We start from the raw sequence: 15674 nt of genomic DNA, 5'->3' as shown, positions 1-15674 counted from the left end.
CATGATTACACTAATCTCTGCATTAAATATTTCTCGCGGGAACTGAAAATCTGCTAAAAGAGAAGTATTACATTTGGCGCTACTCTTTGAGACATCAATTACAAAATTTACAAAGATTTTATGCGTTTGTAGGTACGTGCAAGTTTCGATTTAAATGAAGCTGGAGGTAAAAAGGGCCTAACTCCTGAGGAGACCAGAGCTTTACCTGAATCAAGTTGGTGGTAGAGCAGTTACCTATGCAAAAAACACGGCAACAGGCATACGCACATATATGAATGCTCTTTATTTTTATTGGTGGCAACAGCAAGAAGGGCACATTTCCGGTCTGCGGTCGAATACTTCGGCTCAAATTGGCGGGCGATAAATCTTTCGTTCAGCCTCCATTGGTACTCGTCGAATTTAAATGGTGCTTTGCGCAGCCGAAATGAGCGTGAATGAGTAATTTTAAAGCTATTTGTTTGCAGCCTTTTGTATAAAAAACGGTATTTTGAAAATTACACTACTGGGAGTTGTAGAAAACTTCACACCCGCCAGTACTCGTGCTCTGGATTTCAATCTACAATCCGCTTCCAAGGACTGTCGTCTAGATCAGCCAGCCGCACTAGTCGGCTGATGTCCCCCGCTTCCAAGACCTCGAGAGCAGTGCTGGGGTAGTTCGTGATCACAGCATCCAGTCCAAGCCTGTAAAGTCGACAAAAAAAAGATCGCACTGAGCATTGTGCACTGCCTTGCATTCTTCGTTCCACAGGGCTATCGGACGCAGAAAACATTGCTATTCACATCCTGTTTGAAGTGCCATTAAAATGCGATCCCTACGAGGGAATAATGTGTCTAGCTTGTGCTCGGAGCAAAAACACTTTGCGGTATGAAAGAACTTTCACTATCGCGCTTGAATCACTGGTGCTACGACACTGACGCTACGGCCACTTTCACAGGGGAGGGGAGGTTGCCTCAATTAAGGCACGTCCCCCGTACAGGAAGGCGCCGGCATCGAGGCGCCAACTGTTGGCGCTCATCAGCGTCATGGTATGATACTTCGCTTCGCCTCTTCTTGACGGCGCGCACCATCTTAATGAGTCATAGGGAAGTTAATAAGGCGCGTTTTTAGCGTATGCTCACGTCGCGGTTCGTAGCGCAGTGGGAAGAGCGCCACGTACTTCCCGTTGCGGCCAGAGAGTCGTGGGATCGAAACCGGGCGCCGCCGCATCAATGGCACTTTTTCTGGCGACGTCACTTCTGTGGCGGATATCACGTCGCCAAAATATTTGTGTAGGCGCGAATAAAACACTTTTGTGTTAAAATGTGTCGACATAACCATGGGAAAACAGCTATTTACTCCATCCTATTAGTCACTGTACCACCTGAAACAGTGAACTAGGGCAGCCGCATAAAAACGCATCCACTCACCTGATCTCTCTTCCGATAGAACGCTGCGTGTCCAGGTTATACGCGTAGCCCTTGTCGACAAAATCGCACCCACGAATCTTCCCTTCGCGGCAGTCTACAATAGACTCCAGGCGCTCGTATCGGCCGGACTGGTATGGAAGGCAGTTGGTGTTTCCACTCCCCAGCCATCGACCCGTGGTTATGTTGAGCTCGGCGAATGCCTCGCCGATTTTGTGTAAAGGTTCCATTCCGCCGAAATCAAATCCTGCGGAAAATATTGCACAAATAAAACTTTTTGCAAAACACAAGGTAGATGTGGGTAATTCGATAAATTTACACTCCGCTGCATTCAATCTGAACACTTAAACATGCAACACGCCAACAGATATCTATGGTTTTTACCCAAAATGCCCGTTATGCCACGAGAAATTGAGTCCCCGACTAACACGTCCAGCAAAACGTTTCATTGGTGGGCTTGAAGGTATATACCGCTTTTTCGCGCAAAACCCGCTCATAAAATGCGAAAATTTGAAGGGTAAAGTTGAGGTGCAGATTATAACCGACATACTATCCTGAAGTGCAGCTTCAGGGTAATGCGTGTGGTGCCTTGATCCCCCTACAGCAGCAATCGCGACTATGCCACTGTTATTTCATTGAAAGTGCTCAGTTTGCACACACAGCTTAACACATAGCAACCTAAGAAAAAATATTGGGCAAGTCAGTTAGTTACCAGTAGTCGTCGGCTAAGTTAGATTTTCGCATCAACAGATGCGCGATTTTGCTTGATTAGTAGCTTTGGTTAAGCATTTCGTGCATAAAATGTGCTGGCGATATACCGGGATACATATTTCTTTATTTGTCGGCTGTGTAGTGGTTTAGCGGTTATTTGTAGTGCTTGTGCGGGTAATTTGCGGGGGCTGGTTATAGGCGCTAAAATGCGGTAATTCAAAAACGTTTGAAGACAGCCTTTGGAGACCCTATGTCTAAGATTCCGTCATGTGCGAGAAAAATTAATTCCTCAGAGAAGGAAGCGATTATTCTGATCGGAATTACGTCAGTGTATGCTTAGAATCAAGTACAAACGGCACAAATGTGGCTTCATTGTCTCACAAATGAAAGCGCGTTCCTCACTGTCATACAAAGTTGTCTTAAGCTTCAATGGGTTTTAGTGCTGCAAGTCTGCAGCTTTGCAGTTATCAAGGTGTTCTCGACATCACTACTGTCACCGTAGAAGACACGAGGTGCCACGTGCGGGTACTTGAAAAGTCTATGTAAACAAGTATATTGTGCGTCAGCGCATGCTGTCACACACAAAAAAAGGGAAAAAAACGGGACTAGATGAGGTTACACTAAAAGGAAGCGAGGAAAACGCCGTAGTTATGTGATTCGAACATGTTTTGCAATCAAAATATATTAGGTATCTTCAATGGCATGTCGTTACAGCCCGTACGATGGTAACAACTGCGCAATACTGTCTCCTAAGGAATATTATAGAACAGTTCACTAACAGTTGATAGAATACGCGGAGCCAAAACGTTCTTCAGATATTTTACGTTCAACCTGGTAATAATAATTGTATAACCCTTCATCATTCTTACATACTCGTGGCCATCGCAGTTACTTCATTTGCAGGGTTCGGCATTGGAGCGAAAACAACGGTGTCCTCAGCTCAGGTAATTCGGACTGAAGGAAAGCTATGCGCCAGGTACTAACCTACGTGATCCCTCCAGGAATCGGAAATGGTGTCTAAGACGCCTTTGAAAACTTTCTTCTCATTGGTGCTGCTGACGTACAGAAGCACGGGAACTGCTTTTGATGGAGAAACTGCAACAGATGTACGAGATATGTTTTCGTGTTACCAAATGAGCAGCAACAACAATAATACATTTCTAGGTTCAAAGGGTACTTCATTCTCGGGTACTTCATCCTGAAATGTCACGTAAAAAATAAAACGAAATCTGCAACAACGTAACATACCCAACCGGAATACCCGTAGTTCTACCGGTTGCGTTTAGGTGATGCGGCCAGAACCTTATAAATTTAGCTTAACCTCCATGGTGACGTACCGGTTTATGCCACAAGTCAGTGAAGAGTGCTGATACGAACACAGGGCGGCCGTATGTATTCAAATCAACAAAAAGTGGAAGCGCGACGTCTACGATCCCCTTTCTCTTTAGAAAAGGTCGTTTTATAATCGACTCGCAAAAAAGGTAGTGAAACACTTTGGCGGTTTGTTAGCCTGTGCGCGCTGGTGTCGAAAAAGTAAATTTTAAATGTTGACAGTTCAAGTATTGTCATGTGGCTGCGAATTAACATACGCGTTGAGTGGATTTCAGGAACCGAAGGAATATTCGCGATTCATTTTATTTGAAATGCATGTTGGTGAAGTTGTAATATTGTCAGCGACAATAATACGGGGTGCGAGTGTACTCACATAAATCTTTGTTATTCAGTCACAAAAAACGCTTTACAGCAGCATGAAACCTGTTTCAGGGGCGATGCCCCTTAGGGGCTCGGGCTGTCTGCGTATCATGTCGTCTTGGCCGTCGCAATCGGCGTCTTATGTAGTAACGGTACCAAAACACCGCGACACTCGTTTACGCTTTGCACTATAACGCTTTGTAATGCGTACTAAAAAAACACCGGCACACTCGTTTACGTCCTGCGCTAGAACTCTTCTGGCTTCAGTCACGAGACATGTACAGCAAAGCTGTATACCTGTACCCCCCCCCTCCATAGGTTCTTCTACGTTTCCAAAAAAACCAAAGCGCCAAGAAAACGTACACTTGTACACTGCATACTTCGCCCCTCCCCAGGATTCACGTTTGTGGCGATGGCCTTGGATATTTTTTGTTTCTTACCGGACCCTCGCTTTTTATACCTAGTTTTTCCAGGGATCTATTGACACCTGCACTCTTCCTGAGGGCTAGAATGTCGAGAAGGTGGTAGACATTCATAGGTAAGGCCGTAAAAATTCATCTTTCAACTTCCGTTGAATCTCTTGCAAACTCTACCATTCCTTGCAAAATACTCGAGCACATTCCTTACTCAAGGAGTGTAAAATTTCTCGAATCTAACTCTTTTGTTACCAGTGCCCAACATTACTTCCTCAGAACCTTCTCTTGCGAAACCCAACTTATTTTCTTTACATATAAATTTAACAGCATCCTTGATCGTTGTTCCCTGGCAGACTGCATTTTCTCATATTTTTCAAAGCATTTGAAAAGGTATGAGACAAGCTATTCTTAAATTAAGCAAATTAAATATTGGTCGCGATCTTTTAACATGGCTGGAGCACTTTCTTGGCATCCGAACGCAGTTTGTCACTGCTAACCATTTGTACTCTACTCTCCCTTTAGTACAGTTCATTCCGGCGTCCCTCAGGGTTTAGTTTTAGGTCCGCTTTCGTTGGTAATATATTTAACGACCTTTCCTCTTGTGTTTCTTCTAAGATACTTAATCGGGATGACTGGATAATGTTTCGCGAGATTAATGACATAAAATACGTTCACATTCTGCACACTGATATGAAAGCAATTTCAAACTGGTCTGATGCGTGGCTAATGGTCCTTAACACTACCAAATGTAAAAAAATGCGAATTTCTCGTTCCATATCTAGTCCTGTTGGGTACTATCTTAATACTTCTACTCTCCAGTCAGTCACTTCTTACCGCTATCTTGGTGTTCAAATTACTTGCTGCCTCACCTGGTCACTTCATAATAAATAATTTATAAACAGTGCTAACAGAAGGATAGGGAAGTTTTGTCGAGATTTCTTTTCCGAACCAATATCCTTAAAACTAACTTTCTATGAAACATTAGCCCGTAGTAACTTAGATTACGCCTCCTCCATATGGGATACCTGTACTAATAGCTTAATTAGCTCCTTAGAATTTGTACCGTATAACTCCTATTGTTTTATACGGCATCACAACAACCATGCCGCTACATATCGTCCATGAAAAACACATTACGCTTTCCTTCCCTTGCATTCCGTCTGCAGTTTTCTCGCATATTCCAACCTAATAAAATATTCAATCACAGTTCTCATTTGCTCACCGAACTCATTCTTCTACCAATGTACATTTCCCCGCGAGTCGATCACGTTCACAAAGTTGGAATCTAGCCATGCCGAAGAAGAGCTTGCCTTCAGTCTTACATACCACGCGCTTCAAAAAGACGGAACCACCTTTCCGGACCAACAGCCACCATTATCGACCACCAACTTTTCGTACCCCACTAGCTAATATTGTATACCCAGAAACCCAACAAGCCTGTGCCCATCTAAAAATTTTGTATTTGACCTGTATCATTGTATCCAATCCTTCTTTTAATTCCTGTGACCATGAGGGTAAAAGGGAATTGATAAGCAAAATAAAATAAAAGTGTGCTTCACATTAAAAACTCGGTCTCCTACTGCAGTAGGACACACCCCAATTATGTTCCACCACAGTTAAGCTGTAAAGAACAATTGTAAAACTCAATCGACTTGCGGCAAGGTGTGAGAAACGTGCATTTTGTAGGGTCACTTGGTTGTGCCATTTTTTTCTGGTTTTTCTTGTGCTTTCTTGCTGCACACCATCACTTGACACTTTAGGCACGCCTCCCTCCGTCAAGCTTCCACTTCACTCGCTCTATCAGACGTATATAGCTGGGTGAATTCAGTGCGAAGTGTTTTATGAAAGCAAGCCCCATTGGCGTATTATCATCAGCCAGGTCTGTCCTGGTTTACCGTATATATATATATATATATATATATATATACATACATACATTAGCCGACTGTTTTCTCTTTCAGATTTCCAAAATTGTGACTTGCTGACTGGCTGGATATTCTGCACTTTCCCGACAAACCGCAGGTTGTCCCACAGGGGTAATGTATGTGCACAAAGAATATTTACAATAAAATAAATTCAAAAGCTTGATTTTCCGGACAAAACATTCCGCGGCAGAGCCACGGTGGACTCCAGGACGACGCAATTTCGAATCCTAAGAACCTGGTCAGCTGCGGACGGTATGGCGATTGGCTCCACTCCTGCCAGGATAACATTCTTGGATCTTTCGCCATATTTCGAGAATTTCCTGCAGTGGGCAGCGACATATTGTTGTGCTGTGAGCTAACGGACGACGAGATCGAGCGCATAAAGACCGCGCTGCCGCAAAGCGACTCTGACTCGGACGAAGACACTCGCTACCGCCCGTAACCTGAACGAAGACATTGTCAACGCTTTGGCGTTGTTCTCCAAAGTTTAGGAAGGAAACGTGACGCTTTCAGAGATGCAAGCATGTTTTCTGCACGCGGAAACGCTCCACGCGCACGCGGGACCTTCTCGCACAAATGGCCAACGAATCGGCTCGAAGCGGCTCGGGTCGAGGCAGTAACAGCTTGTAGCTGCTATGAAAAATAGCACTGATCGCCAAAAATTCCCTCGCACTTCCCCGAGGGGGAGAGTGTGTAAGTGCGAATGCATTGTTGTTGATTGCGCGATTAAGGTGGATATCGTGATCTTAATGAGTAGTCGAGAGATTACACACACGCACACAACTACAAAGAAAGATATTTCACTCGTTATTGCTGGTACTGTTGCCCGGTCCGCCATCATCGTTATCGAGATGCAGGACCAGCGACCGCTCTCGACGACGGCGCGCGCTCGACTAATACCCTCCCGCGCCACGCGGCCGCTACACGAGCGCCCTCACGCGTCGGAATGCGGAGCGCCCGCTACGCGAGCGAGAGCTCTCCCGCCTGAAATGGAGAGGAGGCGCCCAACACCCGCAGTCACTGAGCGGAGAGAGGAGGAGGAGAGTAGAGCCCGCCGTTACGGCGAGGGCTACACGAGCGCCCTCACGCGTCGGAATGCGGAGCGCCCGCTACGCGAGCGAGAGCTCTCCCGCCCGAAGTGGAGAGGAGGCGCCCAACACCCGCACTCACTGAGCGGAGAGAGGAGGAGGAGAGTAGCGCGCGCCCATCTCCCCCCCTTGCTAGGGAAGACGAGGAGCGCGCGCACCCGCAGCTGTTGCTATGCGGACGACGGCGGCGGACGATTCAGGCTCGCCTAAGAAGTGCATTCGCACTTAAAATGAGTTCCACATTTGACAAAGTAGGTGTTATTGTGAAGAAAAATTGTGCTACATATTGTCGTTAGGTGGTATTTTGAAAGCGACCATAAAATACCTGCTTCGATGCTAAGCCTACATTCCTTTGCGCCGACCGACACCGGTGGCTAGTGAACGACTGGGCACTGCGGCAACAAGCAGCTCGCCTGCATGTGCGCGGTGCGGCGAACGGACGAAGAAGAATCGACACAGGACGCGGAAGGTATCTTATTCACTAATCGCTAAAGGCAATCCCCGCGGAAATAGTTTCACTTGTGAAAAAGGTGATAATGCTGTGGTGAAAAATTGTGTTAGTCATGGCCATTCCGTACTGAAATACTAGCTGCGATCTAATATTTTCTACGAAGCTAAGCCTAAAATACCCAACATCCGTGATAACCAGGGCGGCAGCGACATTTTGCGGTAGACCCCCTTCTAAAACTAGTCGTGCGCTAGCATGTTGCGTTTGGGCTCCGCTTACTTTTTTGGGGACCCAAATGCAGTGTTTCTCTATTTTAAATATGGGTTTTACCCCAATTATTACACCACGACACGTTGCGCCTCACACACAGCCTCGCCTTCTGTGGGCAGTCGTGAGTTTGCGAAGTGTTGGTCAATTGACTTGATGATGCTAGAGAAAGGCCGTCTCAATATAAACAGCATAAAATAAGAAAATTCCACGTTGCTAATAAAATCTTCCATGGTGAGTTTTCAATTAAACGAAAACACAGACACGTTTAAACCCGCCAGGAAAGCGTTGACAACTCTCGTTCATACATTGCGGACTAGTTTTTGCAAAAACCGACTACACTGCAGGTAAATCCGCTATTTCGCCAAAATTTGACAACCAATACAAAAATAAGGTCCTCCCGGTATCTGGAAAACTTTCGAACATCGAAGCTCGGGTCGTTCTTAATCACATATGTGTAAAATATGTTGCATTACTTCTGTATTCTTGCAGGTAGGAAGAAAGAAATAAGACCTTGTCACCTTTACTGAAGCGACATGCAAAAGTGGATCGTAACAAACTTCAGACGTCAACGTAGTAGCACAATTGCTGCTGCAAACTTCGTCGCGGTAATAAACCGTATAAAGTACCTATACACAACGCATTTATGTAGTGAAAACAAGCTTGATGATGTGAAAGTCTGCGGAAAAATCTACTTTTATGTTTGTGCTTCTAGAACAGCCGAATGAAGCGCGAAAAAACATTGGTTTATGAAATTTGTGCGCAAGGATTTACCACGTACGGCTTTACGGATTTACGGCTTTTTCTTTTTGTTCTTCCGCCAAAATACACGGATAAAAATATTGCGGCGTTTGATGTTCCGAAGGTACGCCGGAGGTATAAAGCGCACCCTACATTGCAGGACGGGAAAAAAATTACACCACCTGGAGATAACACTTGTCAAGAATATACACTTACAGGTGTGCGGCCTTTATAAACTAGTTTCACAAAGCAAGACGAAAACACGTTTAGGCCTTCGCATTTCGCGGTGCAGCAATAATGCACCCTGAATAGAGAGGGCAGAACAAGGTTCACGTTTCATATCGCGTGCAGAATGCAAAATGGGCGTCATTATTTTTTCTCAAAGATTTGAAATTTGCGCGCGCCTCCAGCTGATCTATACCATTCCAACATTGGTGCACATCCCTATACTCACAGCACGTAATGTGTGCAGATTGAGATGTGATTTGTCAGAAGGCGAAAATTATGTGAGAGGTTATAAACTTTTAATTGCCTAAAACAAGCCCATGATGCCATTAAATGGCAATATAAACAAGGTGGCGTCGAGTCACTTCTGCGTGAACTGGTAACCGATATTTATTTTTTTTGGTTCAGTTCTGGCAAGATGAAGAAATAAGGATTGAGGTCGGGGTTAGCCTTTTGGCCAATTGCTGGGGTTCGGGATTATTATCTTAATATTATTATATATATGTATATATAAATATATATATATATATATATATATATATATATATATATATATATATATATATATATATATATATATATATATATTTATTTATTTATTTATACGTAGCGAATCAGAATGGGAAATGAGGGGCTCATTTAAAATAAGACAGAAATAAGAGTTGGCAGTCAAGAAAACCTCGGAAAGCAAAGGGATGGATGTTGTAGGTAATTGAAACAGATAAAAAATTTGGAACGAAAGACACAAAGAAAGTGGAAAAAAATGCCCGCCAGGTTGGATCGGAACCCATGACCTCCAGAATCCCGATCTGGTGTGATAACCACTACGTTACCGGCGGGGCGATTTTCCCCTCCACGTTCTGGGGAATTTATGTTAAGGCATTTTTGTTTCCTGTGCTTGGGGGTGGTAGCCAGCGCCACTCGGACTACTCGGGGTGAAAGGGACCTTCTTTTAAACCCCCGGGGCGTAACACGAGTGCCTACTACCAGTGAAGAGTGGTCGACCAGCGTTGAACCCTCTTAAAGGGACACTGAAGTGATAAGTAAACATTGCGGGATTACTAGCGCAAATTGTAGTCTGGAGTCCCCAGGCCATCTTTCGACCACTCTAGGCGCGTTTACGCGATTTTATTTAGTAGAAAAACTAATTCGAAAATGCTGTCCTCTCTTTGCGCTCGCCCATTTTCTGTGGCGTTTTCGTGTGACGTCAGGAGGGGATGAGCTGGCAATTGGCTGCGCCACGGCTGCGCTACTGCACGGCTCCCCGGCAGACAGAGTCAGTCGGCCCAGCGTTTCGTCCGCCGGCCGCCGGCGGGTCGTCGCAATCAAGGAAGTTAAAAAAAAATTGCTTGGTCGCAATTTATTCGCTTACTTGAAACGAAGCCAGGACACGTTTGTAAATGGAAGAATGTGCCTTTCTTTACTTTGTTTGTTTGTACACTGTATCTAGCTCCAAGTCAAGGTCGCTTCACACAAGCGCTGCACAAGCGCACATGCGACGCTTCGCTGACTGGTACGCCAGTAGGAAAATATAAGGCCTCTTGAAGGCAGGAGAAGAGTCAGCGAAGTCAATATAGGTACTAAGGAAATAAAATCAACTGATATTTTTACCGTACAGCGTAAAACTAGGGCGCGGGAAGCACTTTTTTGCGCTGGGCGAACAAGCACAGCGGTCAGGAGCACGACTACGCATCTGCGAACGCTTTTCCGTCTACGAAATGCAATTGCTAGACGTGAGCTACTGTGGAAACTCGGGCGACGCTTACTGCACGATCGGAGTACAACCAATAGTCACCTAAGCTGCTTGAAATGCCAAAACTAAATAAAAGTGTAAATCGTTTGTACAATATATACCCTATATTAGCAAGTCCTTCGCGTCCCGCTCCGTGGCTCAGTGGTCTGGGGCGCTGGGTGTGTCACCGCAAATGTTTTGCAAGTCACGAGTTCGAATCCCCGCGGGTACGTGCTTTTTTTTTGTAAGTTAATTTTTTTGTTTTCCGCCGATGTTTTCTATATTGAGTTCACCTTTTTTGGGCCGCAACGTTCATGGCTACACGAACTAGTTCACAAAACTCGCGCAGGCTGGCACTGGCGCGCTAGCGAGTTCTCGTTGGCGTGCTGTTGCCATAAGCACCGACTGCTTGCAGGCAGTGGGCACAGGCCAGAATGAACAGACCCTTGGCCTGGTGCGAACACGCTTTTTACAATACAGGCATGAGGGAGGCAAGCTCCAAATATGGGGGAAAAGCGCATGACATTTGGGCGTCTGCGGGTACGCGGAGGGCGTTCATGCACTGCGTAGGTCTAGGCTAGTGAATGCTACGACTACAAGCCGTCCTGGGAGGCTTATCTTGTGCATTTTACAGCCGACAACATGGCAGAAGCGCGGTACGATGATTACTGAGATATTGAGAATGCCCATCCAACAACGACATTGGTTATGTTTTACAGAACCGAAACGGAAACCGAAACTTATGTGATTGCTAACCTTGGGCATCGTCCAATCACGGCGCCCCTCCTCCCAACGTCACAGCCTTAGTTGGTGCGGCCGCCGCAAACCGCGCATGGTAGTTTTTCTTCTTTCGCGCTTTGTAAAATAATTACCGATTTGTCAACCGGATAAACGATGAAAAGTGTGCTAATTTGAGCCAGTCTACGCAGTGCAAGCAAAAACGGGAGCTTGACAAATTAACTTCAGTGTCCCTTTAAGCTTCCTATGGCACCAAGACTGCCAGAACAGAGGCCCTCGCTATGCATGTAGCGAATCAGAATAGGAAATGAGGGGCTTGTTGAAAAGAACCCAGAAATAAGAGTTGGCAGTCAAGAAAACCTCGGAAAGCAAAGTGGACGATGTGGTAGGTCATTGAAACAGATAAAGAATTTGGAAATAAAGAAAGTGGAGAAAAAATGCCCGCCAGGTGGGATCCAAACCCACGACCTCCAGAATACCGGTCTGTTGCGATAACCACTACGCTACCGGCGGTGCGATAGTCCGATTGGCGCTGGCTACCACCCCCAAGCACAGGAAACAAAAATGCCTTAACATAAATACTCCAGAACGTGGAGGGGAAAACCGCCCCGCCGTTAACGTAGTGGTTATCGCATCAGACCGGTATTCTGGAGGTCGTGGGTTGGGATCCCACCTGGCGGGCAGTTTTCTCCACTTTCTTTCCTGCTTGCCAAGTTCTTTATCTGTTTCAATGACCTACCACTTCCTCCCCTTTGCTTTCCGAGGTTTTCTTGAGTGCCAACTCTTATTTCTGTCTTATTTTCAACGAGCCCCTCATTTCCCATTCTGATTCGTTACATGCATAGCGAGGGCCTCTTTTCTGGCAGTCTTGGTGCCATAGGAAGCTTAAGAGGGTTCAACGCTGGTCGACACTCTTGAATGATCGTAGACACTCCTGTCACAGCCCGGGGGTTAAAAAGAAGGTCCCCTTCACCCCGAGTATTCCGAGTAGCACTGGCTACCATCCCCAAGCACAGGAAACAAAAATGCCTTAACTTCAAATATCCCAGAAAGTGGAGGGGAAAATCGCCCCGTCGGTACCGTAGTGGTTATCGCACCAGACCGGTATTCTGGAGGTTGTCTGTTCGGATCCGCCCTGGCGGGTATTTTTTTCTCCACTTTCTTTCTTTCCAAATACCTGCCACATCCTCCACTTTGCTTTCGGAGGTTTTCTTGACTACTAACTCCTATTTGTATATATATATATATATATATATATATATATATATATATATATATATATATATATATATATATATATATATATATATATATATATATATATATACATATATATATATATATATATATATATATATATATATATATATATATATATATATATATATATATATACAGTATTTTTCGGTTAACTCGGCTTTGTACATCTCGAAATAACGATTTAGTCGAAACTTTTTTTTGCCAGGAATTAACCTGACATAGGCGCCATGTATTTGCCCCCTTCCCCTTTACCTCGAAACGTCTTTGGGGAACTCCGGGGATATTTCAAAACTTAGGCAGACACAGCACAAGGTAAGGTCCACTACAAGCAGCCGCTAAGGTCTTCGTTCTCACGCTTTGCTCCCACAACGCGCCGAATGTGGTCGTGAACGGCAAATATACGATGCTCAACGTGTATGTTCCTGTTACCGGGACACTGTTTTACATTGTTGAGAGAGCTGCGCACAATTTAGCTGATCATGATGACGAAGAGGAGCCTCTAGAAGTGCCCACAACATCAGAAACAACAAAGATGTCGCGCCTGCTTCGCCACAAACTACAATGTTGCGGTGGCCCCCAACAATAATGCGACGCGTGGTGCTCGAGAAGGCATTTTTGGAAGCAGATTCAGACGCGAAACATGCGATCATAGCAAAGTTTTTCCTTCCGGAATAATACAAATTCATTTTTCCCGCGAACGTTTTAGCCTTTATACAAAAGCTTCCTTGTGAAGTGGAGCTTTTCTTAACAGCATTAGCTCTTATTTCGTTGACTTGGCCATAAATTTTCGGCATTTCGCTTAACTCAAAGCGCGGCTTATCTGGAATTTTTCAGCGGATTTTATGACTTCGAGTTAATGAGGGATTACTGAATATCTACATTGAACATTTTGGGTGATTGGTAAACATTTTGTTTCGCTAGAAATAGTACATATTCTTACCGCCTCTCCAGAGAAATGTTTCCAGTTTTTTGGCGATATCTGCGCCAGCCTGGTGATGGTACTCTTCAGGAACACTTGAGGGATACAGCGCCAGATACAGGAGTGCAAGTCGGCCCTGAAAGTGTCCCACTGTAGAAGTGGGGACACGTAACACAAGAATTCAGTTGGTAAAAACGAAATACGCTACCCTCTCAAATTACAACTACTCTTACAGAAAGCCCTTGCTTACTGACTTTGTATCGAAAATCTTTTTGCATATAGCGGCGCAAAATATTCGCGTGCCTCTTACGTTCTGCAGACCGCCCGAACTAACCAACAAAAAGTCTTTCGAAAACGGTATTTCCGAAGGAGCCACTTGGTATTTAAATTAAGCTTAATTGCGGCTATAGAATGAAAATGCACAGAGTCAGTTCCATGTATAATCTACTGCTTAACTGTTGTCTCTTCACTTCTTCCAACAAAAACTAAATTACTTAAAGTATCATATCAATGAAAACACACGGAAATATTCTGTAAAACTGAGAGTTATAACAGAGTCGTTCAATGCTTCTCTGGTCATGAAACTCCCGGCCAAGTTTTGTACGGGGACAAAGGCTACCGCGAGTGGCGCCACCACAGATCGGAAGGCATCGCGCGGCTGCTGTTGCTGTGTAGCCAGACCGGCAGACAGTAACGCAGCAGCAGCATGCCCGTTAGCACCAAATTTTTTCGCCACTCACAAAATGATAGTTCATTTGCGCGGCCCAGGACAGGTAAAGCGAAAACGCACTGCTGATATAGCGGGGAGCGTCTGTTTTATTTTACTCCGTGGTCCGTTCCCTGCCAAACGCGCTCTGACACGCCATTGGCTGACCTCCGATCAACACCAGCGCCACGACGCGGCAGCGTTCGAAGCTCTCCCATAGCGTGATGGTGAAGTTCCGTGACCAGAAAGGCATTGAAGGACTCTGGTTATAGTAACCACTGTTCAGTAACAACATATATTATCGGGCAATAAAGTTCCGGACCAAAACAGCGCCGTTTCTCCACACCCAATTGTAGAGGTACCACTGGTTTCTTACAATGGCATAAATAGCACTGTGTCATACCTAAATCCTACATGTGAAGATTCAAGAAACATATAAACTGGAAAATGCGGGATTCGTCATCAAAGAGACTCCACAAAAACACTTTATGAATGATGCTTTAAGAATTGCCCCCCCCCCCCCCCGCCAGCTCGAGAAGTAGTGCTGCTCGCCCTACAAAGTTGTTCTACTTTCCACACAATGATATTAAGTACAAGATATTGCACAGTGGCCTCCCTTATGTCAGCGGTAGCTTCGGACGGCACCTGCTTACAAGGTATATTGCTGACATTTGTTCTTGCGCCATAAAATGCGTCACGGCACCTTTTTATGATGAAGTTGCAATGCAGGCTCGGTTCAGGTACTGCGACGGGACGGTACCACTTCTCTGGGCCCTTTGGCAAAAGTCAAAGACGTGATATCTTGACCGTTGATACAGAACATATTTCTCTAAAAACCGGGCTGCGAAATCATGATGGCTATCAAACGACTGTGGGCTTACGGCCAGACGAGATCTTGGTGAGGTAATCCTGGATTGTCGAGTCTCTCGTGCAAGACCGGTAGCAGTCGCAAGGCGGGCCGTGGTACGTGTATTGCGCTCTTCCATTTGGGCTAAATGTCACATCCGCCTGAAGCGCGTTGGCACCATCTTCCAAGAAGACGTCCACATCGTATAGGGAATTCACCATGTTTCCAATGATGTAAAATGGACGCTGCGTTACAACTGCAGTCTGCAAAAGAACGCCAATAAAATCTGCATTAGAAAGCTCCTTATCAATGCACAAAGAGCAGAAGGTCAAGATAAATTTGGCAAAAAATCTTTGCTGGGTAGAGTCGCCTTAGAGGTTCGGCAGTAGGGGAAAGAAAGGTGGTAATTAGGCATCAGCAGATCATGGCCAATAGAAAAAATAAGACCAGCACATATACTATTCGCATTTAAACTGCACCCAGAGACATTCGTACTGCCGTCTTCGCTGTCATCTTAGGCGGAAACTGCAACCGAATGTTTCCGCTGGAGTTCAT

At 45.2% G+C, this 15674-nt stretch overlaps 1 protein-coding gene across 1 annotated transcript; it reads right to left on the bottom strand.

The window, feature by feature from the left end:
• Positions 1 to 260: 260 nt before the first annotated feature.
• On the bottom strand, positions 261 to 15377 carry LOC144139390 (dermonecrotic toxin SPH-like). Its single transcript, XM_077671749.1, has 5 exons — positions 15154 to 15377; positions 13588 to 13716; positions 3100 to 3210; positions 1408 to 1651; positions 261 to 681 (listed from the first exon to the last, which is right to left on the bottom strand). Exons 1-5 carry the CDS (start codon positions 15338 to 15340, stop codon positions 552 to 554), a joined length of 801 nt encoding a protein of 266 aa, XP_077527875.1. The 5' UTR covers positions 15341 to 15377; the 3' UTR covers positions 261 to 551.
• Between the last annotated feature and the right edge of the window lie 297 nt (positions 15378 to 15674).

Source organism: Haemaphysalis longicornis, unplaced genomic scaffold (genome assembly GCF_048455015.1).
Source record: "Haemaphysalis longicornis isolate Haplotype H1 unplaced genomic scaffold, Haemaphysalis longicornis Haplotype H1 scaffold_5, whole genome shotgun sequence".
Taxonomy (NCBI): Eukaryota; Metazoa; Arthropoda; class Arachnida; order Ixodida; family Ixodidae; genus Haemaphysalis; species Haemaphysalis longicornis.
Note: the sequence above shows the minus strand (reverse complement) of the source record. Positions and strands in the feature narration are given on the sequence as shown.

Excerpts from the sequence above, each read along its gene's own strand:
- LOC144139390 (XM_077671749.1), bottom strand. The coding sequence starts at position 15,340 with ATGGTGAATTCCCTATACGATGTGGACGTCTTCTTGGAAGATGGTGCC. Across the intron at positions 3,211-13,587 it reads AACATTTCTCTGGAGAGGCG|TTTCTCCATCAAAAGCAGTT; the intron begins GTAAGAATATGT and ends CATCTGTTGCAG. Across the intron at positions 682-1,407 it reads TCTATCGGAAGAGAGATCAG|GCTTGGACTGGATGCTGTGA; the intron begins GTGAGTGGATGC and ends TCGACTTTACAG.